At 37.5% G+C, this 20,103-nt stretch overlaps 1 protein-coding gene across 1 annotated transcript in view; it reads right to left on the bottom strand.

The window, feature by feature from the left end:
- Positions 1-20,103, bottom strand: part of ARFGEF3 (ARFGEF family member 3) — an 86,958-nt gene that overhangs the window by 46,633 nt on the left and 20,222 nt on the right. Inside the window, exons 5-8 of the mRNA XM_053937929.1 lie at positions 8,942-9,010; positions 4,257-4,379; positions 2,742-2,784; positions 1,699-1,777 (exon numbers count right to left, since the gene is read on the bottom strand). Of these exons, the coding sequence (XP_053793904.1) occupies positions 1,699-1,777; positions 2,742-2,784; positions 4,257-4,379; positions 8,942-9,010 (314 nt within the window). The remainder of the gene's footprint in view (positions 1-1,698; positions 1,778-2,741; positions 2,785-4,256; positions 4,380-8,941; positions 9,011-20,103) is intronic.

Here is a 20,103-nt window from a genome sequence, read left to right as displayed (position 1 = left end):
ACATGCAGTGATCTACTACTTTAAAAAAAAAGTGAAAAAATAGGAAGAATAAAATCCAAATAACTGTTCAAATTCAATGTAAAAGTTTGGGAAGGAACCTTAAACAGAGGAAAAAGAGACAACAGGAGATTTTGGACTATTGGATAGTTTCCTCAGGCAATCTGAAGCATGTTTAGACTACTCTCTTCTGGTTATTTTTCTTTCTTGGTGACAGCCACAATGGTCATAAGTTAACGTCTCCAAGCAGAAAGTCAGACGGTAACATGGTTACCTTTCAGGGCCTTGCCAGTAACTCTGTCAGAACCATAAACTCAAGGAAAACCTCATGAGAAAGAATATTAAAGAACCTGTGGACACCTGGAACTGATACACTTGTAACATGCATTGTGCCTGCCCCTACTCTTAACATGAAATGCAGGATCCAGGAGACAAGCAAGGCTGAGGTCTGCCTTATGAAAGGAGCACTCCATGGCAAGTGTACCCACAATTTGGTTTTCACTCCTAAGAAAACTCGGATTTAATAACTCTCTTTTGATCAGAGATGAGAACGGAAGGAATGCACTTTCTGATGTATGATTGTAGGTCAAGGAAGATGTAAAGAAAGGATTTATCTGAATTGAAATTAAGGAGTGAGAAATATCTGTTCTTCTGTCACTGCCTGAGTGCCTTTTGTTCACATATATGAATTTGCATCCAAGTACAACAATACCTGTTTCACGTGCCATGGAGAAAACACTGAATCCTGAGGCTCAAAGCTGGATTTCTAACCCTCTGCTATGGAGGGTTGAAAACTGCTGGCTTCTTACATATTTTAAAGGTGATAGATTTTTTTCCTCACAACAGTCCATGCCTATCTGGAAAGATACATGCATTCCAGGTACAGATGCCTTCTTTCCCAACAGCTTTTCTTACAATGTGTCTTAATGCAAATGATCATCACCTTGACACTTGATCACCTTGAACATGCACAGGGCATCCCTGCACTCTTGATTTTATTTTCCCAGATGCTGACACTGATTAAATAATGCTAAGTAAGACACTCCTCTGTAATCTTGCTGTTATTAGAGAGACTCATGGGAAGAAAGTCTGCAAAAAAACTGCACATAGATGCCTGTGCTATCTTTGCCTCTGGTAGTTTCTGAAAATTGTACAGCATGTAACACACTTATTGTCCATAACAACCACACTTTAGAAGTTAACATTATGCATTTTCAAGTAGGTAGAGTGTATGATATTCCTAAACTGGAGAAATTCTTTGACAGGACAAATTATTTCAATTGGATAAAGGCTGCCTAAGAAGGACAGAGTTATTAATTCTGAATATAGTATCTGTTAGGTCTTTCCATGGCTCTTGTAATTGTTATTCTCTCTAAAATGGTTCTTCCAGTCAGAAAAGAAAACTTCTCCTTGGATTATTAGCCTTTTGTATTAGTATTTTGCTGCTGTATGGAAGTTACCTACAGATTAGATTTACTGGAAGCTCTGTAAAGCTGAACAGTGCACAAAGAAGGCAAATTAGCTCCTCATTTCAAGCAAGCATTACATTAATGCATCATGAACAATACTTTCTCTAGTAAACACTTCATTTAAGCACAGCTTTGCTCCATAATTCCAGAACTACAACAGTACAATCACATGCATGAGTGAAACTCTCAACCTCCAGGTAATAAATTTAAATTATAAACTTAAATAACTCACTTTATGACAGCCTGGAGTTTCTCACAGAGCACAGTGAGGACAGATACAACATCATCACAAAGAGACTCAGCTGAAGTACCTCCAAAAAGGACAAAGATCAGAGGCATTACATATGAACAGCTGGATAACAGCATCAATTAACTGCATGGGTTTTCAGAGCTGGTTAGAGCTTCTAAACAAGGAGGAGGGCTACCAAAATTAATAGATAAGATGCAGCAGGCAAAGTGCTAGATTGGAAAGTGATCGCCACAAAATGCAAAAGCAGTAGTATTGAACCCGGAGAGAGCACTAATTGCTTACATGCATTTACAGGTTAGCTGAAATCAAATTCAGGTAATAAAATAAATATATAAAAGACTGGTCCCAGTATTTCTACATGGCAGCCAATTTCTGTATCTCTCCCTGCAGTTTCTCTCTCTTACACATTTTCTGATGTCCGACCAACTTCTGATCTTATAAAAGAATGCTTGTGCTTTTCAGAGATTTTAGTCTCCATTCACACAAGTTCTACAGAAATCCTGAGTGAAGGTCAAAACCAGAGACTATTTTTCCTACTAGAAGATGTTGAAAGTTAAGCCACAATGGGAACAGAAAAACATTCTCTTGTAAAATAATCTCCTGGCAAGTAGTCATTATCTAAACAATGTCTTTGGCCTGAAACAGAGTAATAATTGTTTTCAGATTCCACATTCTACTCTGCAAATCTACTTCATTTCAGGGAGTAAGGCACTTACCAAAACTTTTTCCAGACCACTGAAACTCCTTAATTACAGGAGTTAGCACCTTGAAACAATAATTTATTACTATGTTGAGTGCAATGCTGTTACCATGGTCCAAATGAAGACACAACTGGAAATATTAGGAGCTAACAGGGCTATCTCAGATCTTACCACAGGTAACCAAGAGAGCACCAAACTATAGAAAAGTTACAAAATCCCAAGGGTGCAACTCCCATGACATCAAACAGCACTGTGGAGATAAAAAGAAAGTTAAGAATAAAAAAGCTGGATTGGAATGAGTCACTAAAAAAGTATTATAAATACCTTGACTCTTGAATTTCTGCAAGGTGTCAGGGTTTTCAACTATCTGTTGAGAAAGACAAAGGTGGTGTAATTGGTGCAAGGGGCAGAGGAATGTTATAGAAGCAATACTTCAACAGCAGAACTTTCTTAAATTCATGTCCTCTATCTGTTTTGGGCTTTTTCTTAGGGTTTTTAAGTGAACCTTTTGCAAAACATTTTTAAAAATTCATTAAGATCTGTTTCAACAGTCATTTAGATTAAAGGAAATTGCATCTCATTTAGGTGAAAGTTTTGTAAGTCCTTAAGGGATTTCCTACACCTAGAACAACTCAGTAATAATTAGGCATATAACTTGCATTGAAAATAACTGAGAGAAAAAGCATAGTTTAGATGTCACAAACTACTTAGAAACCAAAATCAACTGAGTATTAGAGAGTTTAGAACATTGACAATGTTAATGTTACAGTGCCAACAGAATTAATGGCTGTCAGGAAATGACCTCATACATTTGGTTCAGCTGTGGTATAGGAGTCTGCCTATTGTGCACAACAGGGTCAAATTCTTTCAAGCATCAATAACAAAATGTCAGGAACTAAATACAGTTCTCATATGCTTTTATCTACTCCTCAGCTAAGAAAAGAACTAAGAAAATTGAATTTGCAGACCCAAAATGTTTGTTTGGTGGGTTTTTTTTTTTTTTTTGGTAAATGCATTAGCTAGTAAAATGCAGAGCTATTTAGCATCAACTAAAGACAAGTTTACTTAAACTGATTAATCATTTTCGCAGTTGCTCAACAGGATAAAAGCAATCTAGTCTACTAATCCAAAATAGAAGTGATCATCTTAACCCAAAACAGATGTAAGGAAAACAATCTGTACAACTACAGTCCCTAAGTTTCCCTAATAAATAGAAACTTTTACAAATAGTACTTCTTTGACAATATGGTATGATACAAAACAGTACAAACACATGTAAGAAGCCAATGTAATTCCACATGTACCCAGAACATCTATAGTGGAAAATGTGCTGGGATGTCATTCAAACAGCTCTCATGGATTTTAATAATGAAATAAATAAAATTATATTTATTTTTTGCTAACAAAGAAAAAAATAATTTCATTAACTTAAAATTATCTTCTATAAAAAAAAGTAGAAGAAAAATTTTAATTACACTTTCCTTAGTTGAGACTCTGTTTTCACTATGTAAATATTTGTCATGCAAAAAGTTTTGGCAAAACAATTTCAATACACCTTAGAAAAACAAGAAAACAAAATAAAATAATGGAAAAGGCTGAGGCAGCCTGACATCAGAACAAGGTCTCTTTTATTTAATGGAAAGAAAAAAAACCAAACCCAGCCAACTAGAGTTGACAATGTGAGAGCTCTGAAGCAGGCATAGTCAGAGCCCAAAAAGGCTTTTAAACAGGATTAATTGAGGAAGTGTCAAATAAAAGCCATAAGGCATTCAGATGAATGAGAACAAAACGGTTTGCAGCCATGGACATGGAACCATTTGTTGATGCCAGAAGGCTCACCATGTTTTCTTGCTTTTGTCGTAACTGTAAAGTCAAGTCACTCAACATTTGGCTGAGGGTTGCCCGCACAGCGGTGTTAATGCTCCGCTGGTGACAGCTAGATACATATGTCTCAATGCAAACCTGATGAGGAAACAAGACAGCAGTACAAAGAGATCAACTCCCACTTACCAGGAACACATTTCAGGAAGATACCAAGGTCTCTCACATGCAGATAGTCAGCCTTCCTTACCATTTCTTATTGCTTTATTAGCACATTAGAAGTTTTTAGCAGTCTTGATTGGAAAACCAAATAATTCATCAGTCACACAGCTGCAGGATTGGTAGGGCAAAATTGGCAAAGTCTCCTGTCAAACCCAAGTGATTTTGGTACTTGTCTCACTTTGTACAGAACTCATTGAATGCTGCTTTGATTATTCATCTCTTAATACTTATTGTAACTACCTCTCTGCAAGTCTATGTCTGAAACATAAATACCCTCCCATTCTTCAAGCTTGTTGCTTCTGATGGACAGGTATTTGTCACTAATTTTACAATAATCATTACGTACTGTAACACATTTGAAAACCTTTAAGGCCTTTCTAACACAGAAAATACAATAGTACTTTACCATAAATAACACAAACAACTGCCTTTTAATAACTGGCAATCCAGCAGAGGGCTCCTCTTCTCAGAGATCCCATGGGAACCAAGGTAGCAATAGAAGAACACTGATGGATCATTCAGTTTCCAGCTCCATGCCCAGCTGCTGGCAGTTTTCTGACAATGTGCTGTGATCAGAGTCATGCTTGACTTTTGCCCCAGCTGATGTTGCACAAATGGCTGCTAAAGTGTTACACAGCTAGGATCCCGGGGACAGCACACTGCAAAGTGCAGTTTCTATCCTTCATCAGGTATTTTGTGAGAGGTGCTGGGTCTCTGTAAGACCTGCTGTGACTGGAGTAAACAGTGTAAGCACATTGCACAGTAACTACTAGTAGATAAGTAGATAAAAGTCTTGATGGAGCTGAGCATGTTTGTGACAGAACTGTACAATACAGTCTTCTTGAAGAAGCAGTTTTGGTCCTTTATCCTGCACTAAGCTTTATCATTCACAATGACCACAAGAATCCCCCAAATCCAAACCAAGCAACCAAAACAACCCGAAAAAGTAAAAGATTGCTCACATACTTTTATATTTTTCAGTTTTAGCAGTTTTATTCTGCCATTGTTTAGGTATATAGCAAGTAAGAACTGTAAATATAAATGGAACTAGCTGTGAAAAATTATTAAAAATATTAATTCTTAAAAATATAAATATGTAGTATAAATTATATGCAGAAGGAGTATACATAAATCCATCCGGTGTACATTTTTGAATGAGAATGATATTCTATGTTGTAAAGTAATTTTTATAGTTCCCTAATGAGGATGACTTTTTAAGAAGAAAAAATTAAAGTGATCGGATTACATAGTCTGATCAGTACTGACATAGACACACAAACAAGACTCTTGATTGTTTCTAACTCCTACTGAAATGAAACCAAGCTGTCAATAGGTCAGCGATGAAGATGTTCTTGTAAGTTGGCCTGGACCAATTCTGCCCATCATTCAGCTATCACTTGAACACCAGTGGACAAAGTAACCCTAAAAGCTTGTTAACCACATACATCTCACAGAGACCAAACCAATCTGGTGCTGCTGAGATCATTCTTTTTGAGCTGTACGCCTTCTTCTGGAGTATCTGAATTAAGTAATGAAATGCCATTCTGAAAGGTAGGCTGACTTTCTGAAATGAGCATGGTTGATATCTCCTCCTTTTCTTCCCTCCCCATGCGAGCTAACAATACTTGAGTTGCAACCTTACAGAAGGCCTGTGTTCTAAACGGCTGGGCAAGGTACCTTTTGAAAAGCCACTGATGAAGAAGCAGCAGTAAAAATGCGAGAGCTCAGGGCTCCAAAGAGGTGTGCAATGGACATTTTGATAATTTCATGCATTCGGGGACTTCCAGCTCTATGGCATGCAAAACACAACTAAGAGCAAAACACAGAAGGGTTAGCTAATGAAACACAACAGAGTTACACAAAATAAACCTCCAGAAGGCACACTGGAACAACAAACACACACATAAAAACAAGCAACAGCATCAACTAAATTTTCCTGCAGGTGTCTAGGCAAGCATGGGAAGGTGCACAGGGCAAGATTTAATTTATTTTTAATACTACTAATCTATTTTCAATACTATTAATACTTAGGGCACAAATTATAGTACTCTTCATATTGGATGTTTCCTTAATTTGAAGCTGATAAGGTTCAGAATTATTTCAAGTGCCACTGTTTTGTACACATGAATTGCAAACAATCAGGCAGTGCGAAATGGCCAGACTTTGTAGCTTTGTTTGTCAGAGACAGTCCTCAGGGAGTTCCACCAATAATGAAGGCAGCACTTTTCCAATCCTGCAGTGGTTCTACTTGCTACAGAGCACAGGCTGTAAGGGACTGACTTGGAAAGAAATGGGCACTGGAACAGAAAGTTCCTTTTTGCCACCTTTCCCTTACAGCAAGACAGAAGGTTAACCAAATGCTGAACTGAGAGATTATTTTCTATTTCCTATTGCTTATACATTGGATAATTCAGATACAAAGGCATAGTGATGCCAGCTGTTAAAAGTCTTTGCCTTTCCTAAAGCCTGGGCAGGAGGAACTTGTGGAAACATGTATGTGACTGGTAGGATTTGCTATTGAGAAAGACCTAGGCTATTCAGAAAAACCTGAGGCAGTATTTTCTCAAGAAGCGTGGAAAAAATAACTGTACCCCCAACACTCCAAATAGAGGCAAGCACACTCTGTATTACTGCTTGCTATGATTCATTGAAGGAAATGAGTTTTGCTTGCTTTGCTGGCCCATCTAATCATGCATTAGTCTTGTTCACAATAAAAGAAAAGAATTAGCAATGTCCTAACTTGTATCAGTACTCTAGCAAACCTTTTTAAACGCCAGATTGGCCTTCTGAGAATAAAAGTGTAGTGCAACTACCAAATCCAGCAGAGTTTCACATGTATCTGTGAAAGACAACTACCAATTTTCAGAATACTTTTGATGAATAACAACCCTGCTGTTTACAGAACAGGGAGAAAATATTAATTCTGATTATTTCTACAGCTTATACCACACAAACCATGACTGATTGACCATTTGCCCCCAGTCTCAGGTAGTGCTCTTAAAGAGTGAAAGATGAAGGGTTCAGAGCCATTAAATGCTTTTGCCAGCAAGCACTTTGTTTAATCTCAAGGTCTTTACCTACAGCCAAGAAATGCACTAAGCTGAATTCATCAGCTTTTGCCTCGCATGTTAGGAAGTCTGTGAGAAATGTGAGAAAAACTGCAATAGGGGAAATTATCTGTATTTTTTTTTTCAGTGTGTGACACTGACATAAAGAGGGCTTAGTAGAAATTTAAAAATTGTGCCTTGCTTTAAGTAGCAATTCAGTTCATCCCTGCTGCAGCATCTACAGATGGGGCTTACAAAGACCTCCAGAAATAGCCACACCTTATGGTCTCACCTAGCACAAGAGAAACCAAAATCTAAGCTGTGCTAATCTAGAACAATTACTATCTTTTTCATCTGGTATATGTTATATACATGAACTATTTATGTTGTATCCTTGCCTTTTAAAGCCCTTTTTTTCTTCTACAAAATGGAAGTAATTTTGTTTTGTTCCCTGTTATCCCTAAAACTCCTTTCTCAGCTTCCAGTAAGATAAGGCAAGGTCAGTTTTATTCTTGAACTTGGAAAATACTGTAACTTCCAGCTAAAGTAAGCTATTTTCACATGGGATTTTTGTTTTTACAAAAAAAAACCCACCCCAAATACCAAAAACTGAGAAGTAACACATCTCTAAATGTCTATAGACACTTGGGAGTGTAGGACATGTAAGTAACATTTACATTCCTTCATGGACACCAGCTCTGCCCATATCATGTTAACATGTAATTTTATAATAGATTCTGCACACAGCAGTGTATGTGGCACAGGAGGATTAAGTGTTCCTGTGCATCTTCTCTAAGATGAACAAACAGCCCATAGCTTGCAACACACTACTAAAAATATCACCCACCTACAAAGGCTCAGGTAATATGCCTGCAGGTAAGTTTTTCTACAACCAAAACTCCTTTACAATTTAATTCAGACCAAAATCTAATGGAATAAAGGGAGTAGAGTGACTAATAACCCAATGGATCAAGGAGCATTATAAGTATTTTAGTTGGATGTGTCAAGAAAGAGATACACACAAGGAACATTGAGGCACTTGGGCTAACATGGCACACTATGGCTTATAAATTTCTCTTCAGGAAACTTCATTAGTGTTAAGAGTTGCAGCCAGTAAAAAATCAGCACAGTGCTGTTTTATGAAGAACTCAAGAAAATTTTTCTATTGCAAAAAGCAAAATAAACATGAGAAGTAGTAAATGTGCAATGCTGTAATATACAATTATCAGTCAATTTCCAGGACTGCCTTCCCATGCAAGCCCAAATATGACCGACTTGCAACTGTTTCTTCACACTAGGCAGAAGGTAATACCAGTCCTAAAGATGGCAGACGTGTTTTAGACTGGTTCAGTTTCAGGTTACATATGGAAGACACACTCTAGGCAGTGGGGAAAGGTTAAGTGACACAAGCTGTGGTATAACAGAGGCACTTACCTCAGCAATCTTCAACACCGAACTGCCATTCAGCTCAAAGGTGGAGGTATATGTTATACAGAGCAAGACCTTGCATCAAAAGAGAGGAAATGAAAAAAAAATTAAGTTTCAGCCATTATTGACTCTCCTTCCCAGCCATGTGCTTCTAGCCACAACTCCTTCCAATTCTGAGAAAAGCATCAGAAGCTTCTTATGTTATTGGGATAGAGGAGATCCTCCTGAGAAGCTGCATCTGTTGGCCCCACAGGCAGCACACAATGGATTACTTATTGCTGTCTCCTACATATGATCACCAAAAGGAAGACAATCCAGTGATAAATTCTGGCCTTGGACCTCTATTCACATTTTAACCACAAGCTTTGGATGATTTATAATCAGTCCTTCCATCCATTTCTATCAACATAACAAAAGAGGAAGGAAAAATACAGTGCAAGTTGTTACTTAAGTGGCACAGGCCACTTAAGTATTATGTGAAACGAGCCATCAATTACTGCCTGAGGATTTCCCAGCACAGGTTATTTCCACTAAGTGTATTATAGTCACTTAATAATAAGTAGCTAAAAACAATCCCTAAGCCCTATTTCATGAAGGGAGGCTTGTTTTGTCCTGAATTCAGCAGGAAGAATAAGACACTAAAAGACCAATATCTTACTTTGAAGAGAAGGGGAGTAAGAATGTGATGCGAACCACCAGGGTAAATGGGTGAGTGAGGCAATGTGGTGAGAGGTGCTGTGGTGTGATGCCTTTTGTGTCTGGAGATGTCTTCCCTCTCTCCTGTCTTCCCTTCCAATCTCTTCTGCCTTACAGAAGACAGTCTCAGCTACTGTTCTCTCTCCTTCAAAGCATAAAATCCCTCCAGCACCAGAATTTATGCTTGGCTTGGTCTGAAATAGTATAAGCTTCTTGGGATAAGTGTACCAGCAAATATCAATCACATTAACACTAATGTATTGGTCCCTACAGCTTCACAGCCCTACGCAGAACTACTGTTCTCTGCTTCACAAGGAAGTTTGGGGTATCAGGTAAGTCAACATTACTGGCTGTTAACTAGAAGCAAAGTACTGAAGAGTCTGTTCACAGGTGAGTGTGACATTTTCCTGAAGGAAGACATAAATAAACTGTTTTGCATTTTGAAAGTCATACTGAAAAGTTTCTATACACTGAAATGCACTATGGCTTTACAAATGTTTTTCTTAGCAGAAAACCCGTATTTCACTACTACAGGATGTCACACCTTACTCTAAAGTTGTACGGTTTTCTGTTTGTTTCTTTGCACTTCTGTTTTGTAAATAAAATACCAATAAGGAGCTTGATCCTGTTCTTACAGAAGATGATTTGACTACAAAGAGTGTTCCAAGTAAACCACTGTGTAATGGCAATTTTACAGTTTTCTGTATATGGTATCTTGACTTGACTCCTTCACAAATAGAAGCTGAATAATGTGGATAAATACTAGAGGTAGTGAAAACAACAGAAAAGGGCATGTTACTCTTACGAATTACAATAGTCCTGCACTAGAAACTTTTTTAGATATTTAGCATTTATCTTTGCAGCAAAGCAAAGTTTATGAGCCAAAGTCCTTCTTCCAAGTTTTCTTTTCTTTGAAATGGACAAAATGGATTTTCTTAAAAGTGTTATACACCTCAATATTACAAGGAGAGATACAAGCTACATAGCACTTGAACTTGCCAGAGAAACAATCTAATTCTAACCACAAACAATTAAGAATGTTGTACTTTGTATTTCTTGATAGGAACTCCACAAATTTCTCTGCAATCCATCACATTTACTGGTACATGCACAAGTGCTAGTGAAAAGGAACTGTGGTACCTTTCCTCCTGTCCCCAGAACAAATTCTATAGAACAACAGAAAAGTAAATGGTCAATTATAAAAACTCTTAATAAACTCATTTGGTTAAAAACTACATAAGTTATAAGGGCTGTTATTTCCATATGCTGCTCAGTCCATATGTGAAAAATTTAAAACTCTGAAGCCAAAGAATTTTGTTTAGCACTTACTGGATTCTTAACTACTGGCTAGCCTCACAGTCAGCTGTGGGGCCTCACTTTCTCAGCTATTAATTACCCTGAAATTTTATTGACATTTCTAATAGCTGTGAAAACTCAGCAGCTGGCTAAAAACATATAATCAGTACTTAAGGAAAACCTGATTTGCATCCTCCAAGGCACTGCTGTGTAAAACACAGTTGTAGAACACAGTTCCTAAACACAGAGAGACACAAGTGTTACCTCCCACAGACAAATCTCTTCTTATCACACTAAGAACCGTGATGGACATCCATGACTAATCCTGTTCAGTGGTTTGTGTGTCCTGATTTTCCCTGCTTGTAAAACCTTATTTACTTCATGTGATTTTCTGCTCTCTTGTCCCATCTTGTCTTTGTAGGATGTGTTACTATCCAATCCTTTCCACAGATCAAAACCTGGATGCCAATACACTACGATTCATGGAAGGACACACCAGTTCAGCATTCTTTTAAGCCTTTGCTCTTCAAAATCTCTTTCTTTCCTCCTTTTTTTTTTTTTTCAGCTTTTATAGAATGAATTGTGAAATTTTATAGAGTGAATTGTGAAAAGTTAGTGCACATGTATATATGCACTCAGATATATATATATTCCTTTCTGTCACAAATGCCAAAAACCTGCATGTAACACGTGAATGATAGAAACATCAGAGATCAAGCTTAGTAAGGAAGTGATGATCAAAACTTTGTTATGAAGCAAAAGAGAATTTCAGCAAAAAGACCGCTAAGTTTTGACTGCTCTTCTTTGTGAAAAATAAGATCTGGGAACCCACTAGCTAGAGAAAGGGCATATGATCTGATGCAATCAATTGACAGAAGCACAGGTTATCAGCCAGTATATTCTTGGCTTACTCCATTGCTAGCACTTTCCCTCATAAATCATTTTTAAGTTCTGAAATGCATCTCTGACCAATACACAAGACTGCTCTCAGCTATGATTTCCATCAGCACTGCTGCAGGGCTCATTTACAGTCTTGGTAATGATCCAAACACTTAACTTGCATGTTTTCCCATTTATGTGGAACAAACAGAAGACAGCAGGTTCCTCTTTTAGATTACTGGATGAAAAATGAGACTAAAACAAACCAAACAAAACCAAACATAATAATTCTGATCCACTGAAAAAATTGTATCTCCAAATAGGTACCTCCATAGACTGCTTAACTACCCATGACACTAATTCAAACAATCTGTATTTTAAAAAATTAAAGAAAAGCAAGATAGAGGCTTTCTTGGGCAATGACATGTTGTTTTTGCAACCACTGGTGTGGAAAGCAAAAACAAAACTACAAAGCGGTTTTTAATAACTAGAAAGCAATTCCAGTAAAAAACAAATTTGAAAATCAGCTTTTACTGATTGGTATGGACTCTAAAACCCATTTTGCTTCTTTTTTTTTTTTTTTTTTAAGAAGGAACTTTTATGACTGTAGAGATAGTTTCAAAGTCACACAACTTCCAGGATTTTTTAATTGGCTTGCATTATCTTGCAAATGCACAATGAGATCACATTTCCATAAATGGTTTATTCATAACAAAAGTATTTATTTTAATTACTGTTGAAGCTCTGACCGTCATGGAACAAGAAATATAATTCCTACTCTCTAGAGTCCCAGGATACAGTCCCAAATGTAGTATAAGAGCATGCACATGGGTAGTTTTCACAATATGTAGACATAAAACCAAAAAATTCTGCTTCTGATAGGTCAATTGAAACAAAATATACAGGATTTGAAGTTCAATGTAATTAAACTGACATCACTATGTCTATCCATCCTTGTGCTATGTGCTCTAGGATGACCCTACTTGAGCAGAGAGATTGGACCAGATGGCCACTGTGGTCCCTTACAGCCTTACCCATTCTGTGATTCTGTGGGATTCTGTACTTTAATAGAGAGTATTCCAGGCCACGTCGGATGGGGATTTGAACAACCTGGTCTAGTGGAAGATGTCCCCGTCCATGGCAGGGGCATTGGAGCTAGATGAACTTTAAGATTCCTTTTAACCCGAACCATTCTGTGACCTCTTGAAGAGGAAAAAAGTAGGAATGTTTTTAGATTGTAAGGCTGCCTAGCATTGCTAGCCAAGTTCCTTAAGTACTTAGTACATATCTGTACAAAGCAATTGTCACATTGAAGAGCTTATGGTGGAGGCACATGAAATAAATACAGTGTGTAGAAAAGCAAGTAGTACCCCCAAAAAAGAGAGAAAATGTTCAAAACTTTACAATTTACAAAGAAAACAATTTTGCAACCACCTCTAATCCCTTTGTGGGATTTGTAAAAGAAGCCTTTCCTGACTTATTTTATTTGCAGGATAGTAAACTTGGATGCAATGTGTGTCAGATCCTGCCCCTCAGAGGAAAACCCTGATAGGAAAGACAGCCCTTTATCTCATTCAGTAGTTTGACATTTAAAGTCATCCAGTATTTCTGCAAAATAGTTTGGACGGGTGTCCCCCTATTTGTCAGAATAAATGGTAACCTGTTCATGTCACACTCTTTGGCCTTGAAGGAAAACAAGGGCAAGAGAAACAAAGCACATTAATGAAGGCATTTACGCTGTGTCACCATGTGTCAAACAGCAGACTTTAATTATGGAGAGAGAGGAGAGTGTGTCTGCTATGAATTAGTAAACCCATAAATGCTGCTCAGCATTATGAATGCACCAGGGCTTCAGACATAAGGACTGTATCTGCTACAGAAGAACCTCACACATCATTGGCAATGACATGCTGAGTGCTCCGAGAAGAAAATGCCCATTTAGTTCACTGGATTAAAACAGAACTGCTGCTGAGCACTATACATGGTGGCATGAAACCAAGTGAAACTTCTGCTTATGTAGTACAGTTGTAGAAGGGAAAGAAATTATTCAAAGTTTGATAAATACTTAACAGTGTTTGTCAACATTCTGACAGGAAGTTTTATCTTTAGAATTTTAATGATTAAAGGCAGGGAAAAATAAAGAAAAAGACTGAACAGCAGTACTAGGATGACATTTCCTCCTTTACAGGTTACAACCTAGTCAGGTATACTGCATTACTTTACAAATTATAATATGCAAATCTGAGTAAAACAAAAGTGAAAAGGGAGAAATACCAAACCAGAAAACACCAACAAATAGTTTAAAGAGTTCTCAAATAAAAATGAAGTTTCATGCACCAATTACTAAAATGATTCAAAGGGATGTCAACACATGGATATAAGTAAAGCCAGAGCTGTCAAGGAAATACAGAACCGGTGTCTCCCCTGGGTGGAAAATTCTGACATTTATTCTTGACAACAAAAGAATTTTTTGGGCAGGGGAGAGGGAAGATAACTCCCTTGGTCTCAGGTAATGCAAAACTGTAACAGGGAAATGTTCTGCATGGCAATGTACTTTACAACAGCTGATTTAAAATTACTTTTTCAAGTCACTAGATTAATAGGCAAGAAGTTAGCCTCAAGACAACCTAGGAAGTGGTGTCCCATGGGCTGTTTGGCCTGCCAGAGGATTTTACCCTATCCCCGACCATATCCTGACCTGCACCCAGGAAAATGATATTAAAAAGCCAGATAAGCTGGTTTTGTGGTTGCATCATCAACTGCCACATCACATACAGTTTCTGTGTCTTTTTCCTCTCTAACAAGAGATGTGAGGAGCTCCAGGGTGGAGGACCCAAGGAGCTGGCTGGCAGTGTCAGAACAGTTTATTGGGATGCAAGTTCTCCCTTCAGCTGCCCCCAGGACCAGATGGTGCTAACAGCTGTGGTAACAGTGGCCCTAATCACGGGATGCTCATAAGCAAGAAGGTCTAAACTGGGTGCATCTGTGCACAGCTGTGGCACACCTGCAGTACGGGTACAATTGCATGCAAAAGCTATGGCAAGTGACCCTTTCATGCCACAGTTGCATGGCCACTTTGGCTGGCTGAACTCGCACAATTACCACCAGTCAGCATTAATGTCTGGCAGCAGGCAAAAGACTAAAAGGCCATATGTCAAAGTTAAAGGGTTTCTGTACTTGGGGTTCTGACCATATAATGTCTTTGCAATTCATTTTCGTAATGGTTAAGTGAACTCCAGGTTCTTGGTATGTGTGTCAGACTAAAAAAAGTCTATAAGAACTTGTATTTCCACACTTGATAGGTGTGAAATTACACTTTACAGAGCTAGGGACTTGCTGCTTTTTGGTTGATGCCAATGATTTTGATTATGCCACACCAAATGTGACAGTTCCAATGTGACAGAATGAGCATGTTCTCTACCTGAAAACACCTTCATAACTCTGAGACAGTTAAAATTTTTGCACTAGAATTTCTTCAGGAAAGAAATTAAGCCTGCTTTTCTATCCTGCAAATCTTTTAAGCTGACCAACACTCTGTTGAGATTTTTGAAATTACACATCTGACGAAACCCACAGAGGTTCAGGGATAGAATTCAAGCACAGAAAGGTAGTGAGGAAAAGCCATGGATCCTAGAAAAAGGTTTCATTATAGAGATACTGCATTCACTACTGACTGGTTTAGGCAGTTATCCTCCAGCATCCATTTTGTCACATTCAGGCCATTACCATTATCATTTTTTTGGATTCCTTAAGGAGAAAGCTCTGCTATTGAATTCAAGACTGGTTTTGGCTACAGTCTTGACCAGGCACCTAATAACCAGGGGAATTCTTTAAACACAGTACTAGGCATTTACTATAGTTCTAATTAAGTCAGGAAAGGATGAGCTTATCTTGAAGCACATAAGGTAGGTCATTCAATCCATTGGAATTAACCTGGTTACTTATAACTAAGCACATGAATAAAATGACTTTCAAAAATAACCAGAAAGAAGTAAAATGAGACAAGCAAACCCAAGAGGGTCTGAATTTGTAGTTGGCCTACATTACAAAAATTTAACTTATGAAAAGGCTAAGCACTAAGAACTCTATATAGCATTTCTCAGCAGGACTGATCTTAAAAAAAAAAATCTCATTTGCATGATACTGTGCTAGTCTTTACAGAATCCCCTCTTTAACAGAGTAGATGCTAACACACCTCCATTTGATTTTACAGTTCAAGACAAAGCAAAGCAGTTGTAAATTACATTCTACTAAGCATAACCACATTGTATGTGGAAAAAATATATTTCATAAACATTAATATTAAAACAATGAGAAGATATGTATCTGTGAGAGCTTATGAGTGATTATCTCATTTATTAATACTCAATGGTTTAGAATATCATCATGCACAGAGACTGGGATTGTACAGTTGTGTTGTGTCAACATTTTGGATCAAACACTTTGGAGCCATTTTTCAAATACATAAGTTGTTCTCTGTCTTGGAGGGCTCAACAGCAACAGAGATCCTGACGAGTTCTCTGAAATAATTAACTGTAAGTTTTGCTTGGTTGGTCAAGCACAGTCCAGTTTCATTCAATATTTGCACCAGATTAGGACTACCTCCCTGAACCTGTAACAACATGGTTGTACAGACCCTAAAACAGGTCAACTATAAGTGTTACAAAAACTGAGGCAAAAAAAAAAAAAAAGTCTCTAAACTTTCTCAGACTCCTTGTAGACTTTCAATAGTGACCTTCTCAAGTGACTAATTTGACATCATAACTGGAGCCCTATCAATTTAATTAGTTATTACAGAATATAAATTAATAAAAACTAGGAGATGAGTCTTAGCACTCAAAGAATAACTTTGCACCTTTAAAGCATTATGGTAGCAATCTTGGAAAGAACAGTTGCTAATATCCAAACTAAAGACAGTCTGTCCTTATACAAACTAAGTTTTACAACAGAACTCTAAGTCAGATTTCAGTTCCAAATATATCCAAAATGAAAACTGAAATCATAAAAAGAGCTGTCTAGTATTATTACTGGAGAGCTCCCAAATGCTGTATTAATGGATCAGTGAAAAGACAAAGAGAAAAGATTGCCTTGACACAGCAGATTTAGCAAGGGTTCATTAAACCTCATTCACAGATAAAATAGACTTCTGGCTGACTCCTCACTGAAAGCCTAAAGAAGAAAAATTCCATATTTGCCCATCTGCAAGAAATACACCTAATCCAAATACAAATGCAAGTTGGAGTCACTGGGAATAAACTAATCTTTCCTAAATGAAACTGCTGTTCACCATGGATAATAGGTAAATAATGGGAACTAGAAGAGTCTTCCCTCTAAAGCCACTTTGGAAGATTATTTTTTTGTTTCAAAGCAATCCTCAAGTCTATTCAAAAACCACCACAAGTAAGGTAGCTGCAACTCAACCATGTGAAATCTTGTCAGATGTAATAAGAAACAAAGCTTGGAATCTTCACCGACAGAAACAGAGTATATATTCATAACATGCCCAGCATATCACCATTAATTAGAACAGTGAAATAAAGAACAAGTATTTGGAAAAGCATCAAATGCAAAAACTGAGTTTCTTTCACAAAACATCATTATTCTTTTTCTTGCTTGAAAATTTCTGTCCTGCAAGCTCTAAATTTCCCCAGAAATCTGGACACAGACTGGACTGAAATGCACTGAATTATATCACAAGGCTGTCTCTGTGACTGAAGAAAACAAAATGATGCAGTAGAAAGGGAAATTTTACATGATCAATCACACCTTTGTCCTAAGAGAAACTTTCTTACTTCAGTACCCATTACATTACAGTGTATCTGGTTTACCTGGAGAATTTGTTTCTGTGTATCTGGTTTGTCTGAAGAACTTATTTCTGTGTGAGGACTCATCTATTAATTTGCAATTCTTCATTAAACATTTTTTGTTGTTATCTGAGAATAATGTTATCACAGTCTGATAGAAATATTGCATTATTAAGAAGATGATCAACTTATAAATGAAAGTGACTATAACATGCATGATAATAAAGGAAGAAGAAAAAAAGAAAAAAAAATCCAAATGTCTCTGCTGTTCAGGATTCCTTCCATAATTCCCACTTTCTCAATATTTGGTTTCAGCTGCTTGAGTGCCACACTTACATTCAAAGCCTAATTCTAGTCTTTCACAGAGCGATAGCATTCTAGGGTCAGGGCTAGGAATGAGAAATTACCAAAAACGCAGAGAGACAGTAAAAATCACAGAATTGCTGAGGTTTGAAGTGACTGCAATCCAGAGGTTCAGCTATAGATTAGATTCCCAGTTTCATTTTCCACTGCTGATCTGACAATATTTGACAGTGCTTTTATCAATACTGTATGTATTCCTCCAAGCAAAGGTCTAACTGCACAAAGCAGAAGTACTTCAGCCATTTTAAAAACATCTGAAGCCAGAATTTAAAAGCATCAAGCCAGGGGGAGGAAAAAATCAGAATCCTCTGACTCCACAACTGAACTCAAAAACAAGTGTTAATCTTCAGTCCAGAACATGTCCCCTTTCTGCTGCAGAATATCTATAGCTTGTTAGTCTAGTACTTAACGTCAATAGAATGTCTCCAGCCCTCAATGTGAGATACACCCCTGCACTTCACCCAACTATAACATGGCACCATGTCACACAACAAAATTTTTCCCACTTCTGAGCCAGCCCCACTGTATGATCGTGTTCATCCAAGGAAAGTGCTAAATTACTGCCCCCTGATTTTCCTATGCATCTGCAGCTGTACAAATACAGCGGTGAGTCACTTTGGTATCTCACTGATAAAACATTGCATTTGATTAGCGATCAATATATCTCTTCCTTCCTACATGAATATTCTAAAGAAAATATGAAGGTATAAATATTTAATTATTCAGTTTGAAACTGAAGTTATTGATGTATAACAAAATCATCAGCAAGGTATTGTATGATTGTGTGATTCTTCCTTTCCACTGATACAGCCAGTTGAGCATAGTAAAACACAAACAGATAACACACATGTTAGAAGGCTTTTCAGTCTTATGGCAACAGAAATGACAACAGCAAAGATGAATACTAAGGTGGCCTTGTGTCAGATACACTATTCTCTCTAGTCAGACTTTCTGAATTATCTCAGTATCTTTTAATATAAATTAAAGCACTTAAATAGCCTCACTTTAGTCCCTGGTGTGAAAATACTAATAAATCTCTACCATAAAATATAACAGAGATACAGAAAATACACAGAGTGTGTAGTAATTGAGATATTCTAAAGAAATATTTGGTTTAGCAGTTAAATAACATATAAGTCTGGATGCAAAATTTATATACCCAGACAGCTTGCTTTGATATGTGGGAAATCAAAACCTGTGTTTGTTATTCGTGCCCATTCATGTCAAAGAGAAACCACAGCCTTTCTCCCTTCCTCACTGAAAAGATCACTACCTTTTTTTGGGGCATGAAAGTGCTGTTGGCATAAGAATTACCCAGTATTTAGCAATTATAAGGGTGTTCTGCAAGAAAAATTAACAGGGACTTCAGAGTATCACTTCTATTCTGGAAATTCAAGGGAGGAATTTCCCCACATAATGACTACATGAAAAACCTTTCTAAAGAGAAAGGCACAATCCCCAACAGGTATTCAGAGGAAGCAGAGAGTCAAGCCAAGTTTATGCAAAGGTAAGAGGTACCTCACTGTGGATATTCTCAGCTCAGTCAGAGAGAAAGAGAAAGGTTTTCTAACCAGGCAAGAGCCTGGGAAACAGTTGGGAAAGAATGTAAATAATTTTCTAATCTATCTTGTTATTCACATTGTTTATAGATATGCTCTGCCACTGTGCGTCATTCACTGTACACCAATGGTGTGACATGTTTTTACTCTAAGACCAATGAAATTAGTTTGCTCGATGTCCTCTATATATAGAGCGGTATATTTGAAATAAATCAGAGCTCATTTTCTTTGCCTTCTGATCTGGAGTTCTCTGTTCCCGTCCTGCTCGACAGCAACACCTCACCTAGCACAGAGGAGAGAGATAATGTGAGAGGGGAAGGCTTTAAGTTCGTCTTGACAGTTGCATTTGGGCAGTTTAAATCTTCCCTGGCTGCCCAGGATTCACTCCTGCACAGTCCCCTGCCATGGCCTTTAAGTCTGAATGCTGTCAGAGTGCTGGTTTTGTGATCCTCCAATATGGCAATCCGCAGAATTTTTAAGGGTAAGTGTCATTCCATGACACTTACCCTTAAAAATCAGGAGGATTTGACTAGCCATAGTCAATGTCCTTCCATTTTTAAAACAGACGCCC

This window comes from Vidua chalybeata, chromosome 3 (assembly GCF_026979565.1).
Source record: "Vidua chalybeata isolate OUT-0048 chromosome 3, bVidCha1 merged haplotype, whole genome shotgun sequence".
NCBI lineage: Eukaryota > Metazoa > Chordata > Aves > Passeriformes > Viduidae > Vidua > Vidua chalybeata.
The sequence above is the reverse complement of the archived record's forward strand: the minus strand, read 5'-3'. Positions and strand labels throughout refer to the sequence as shown.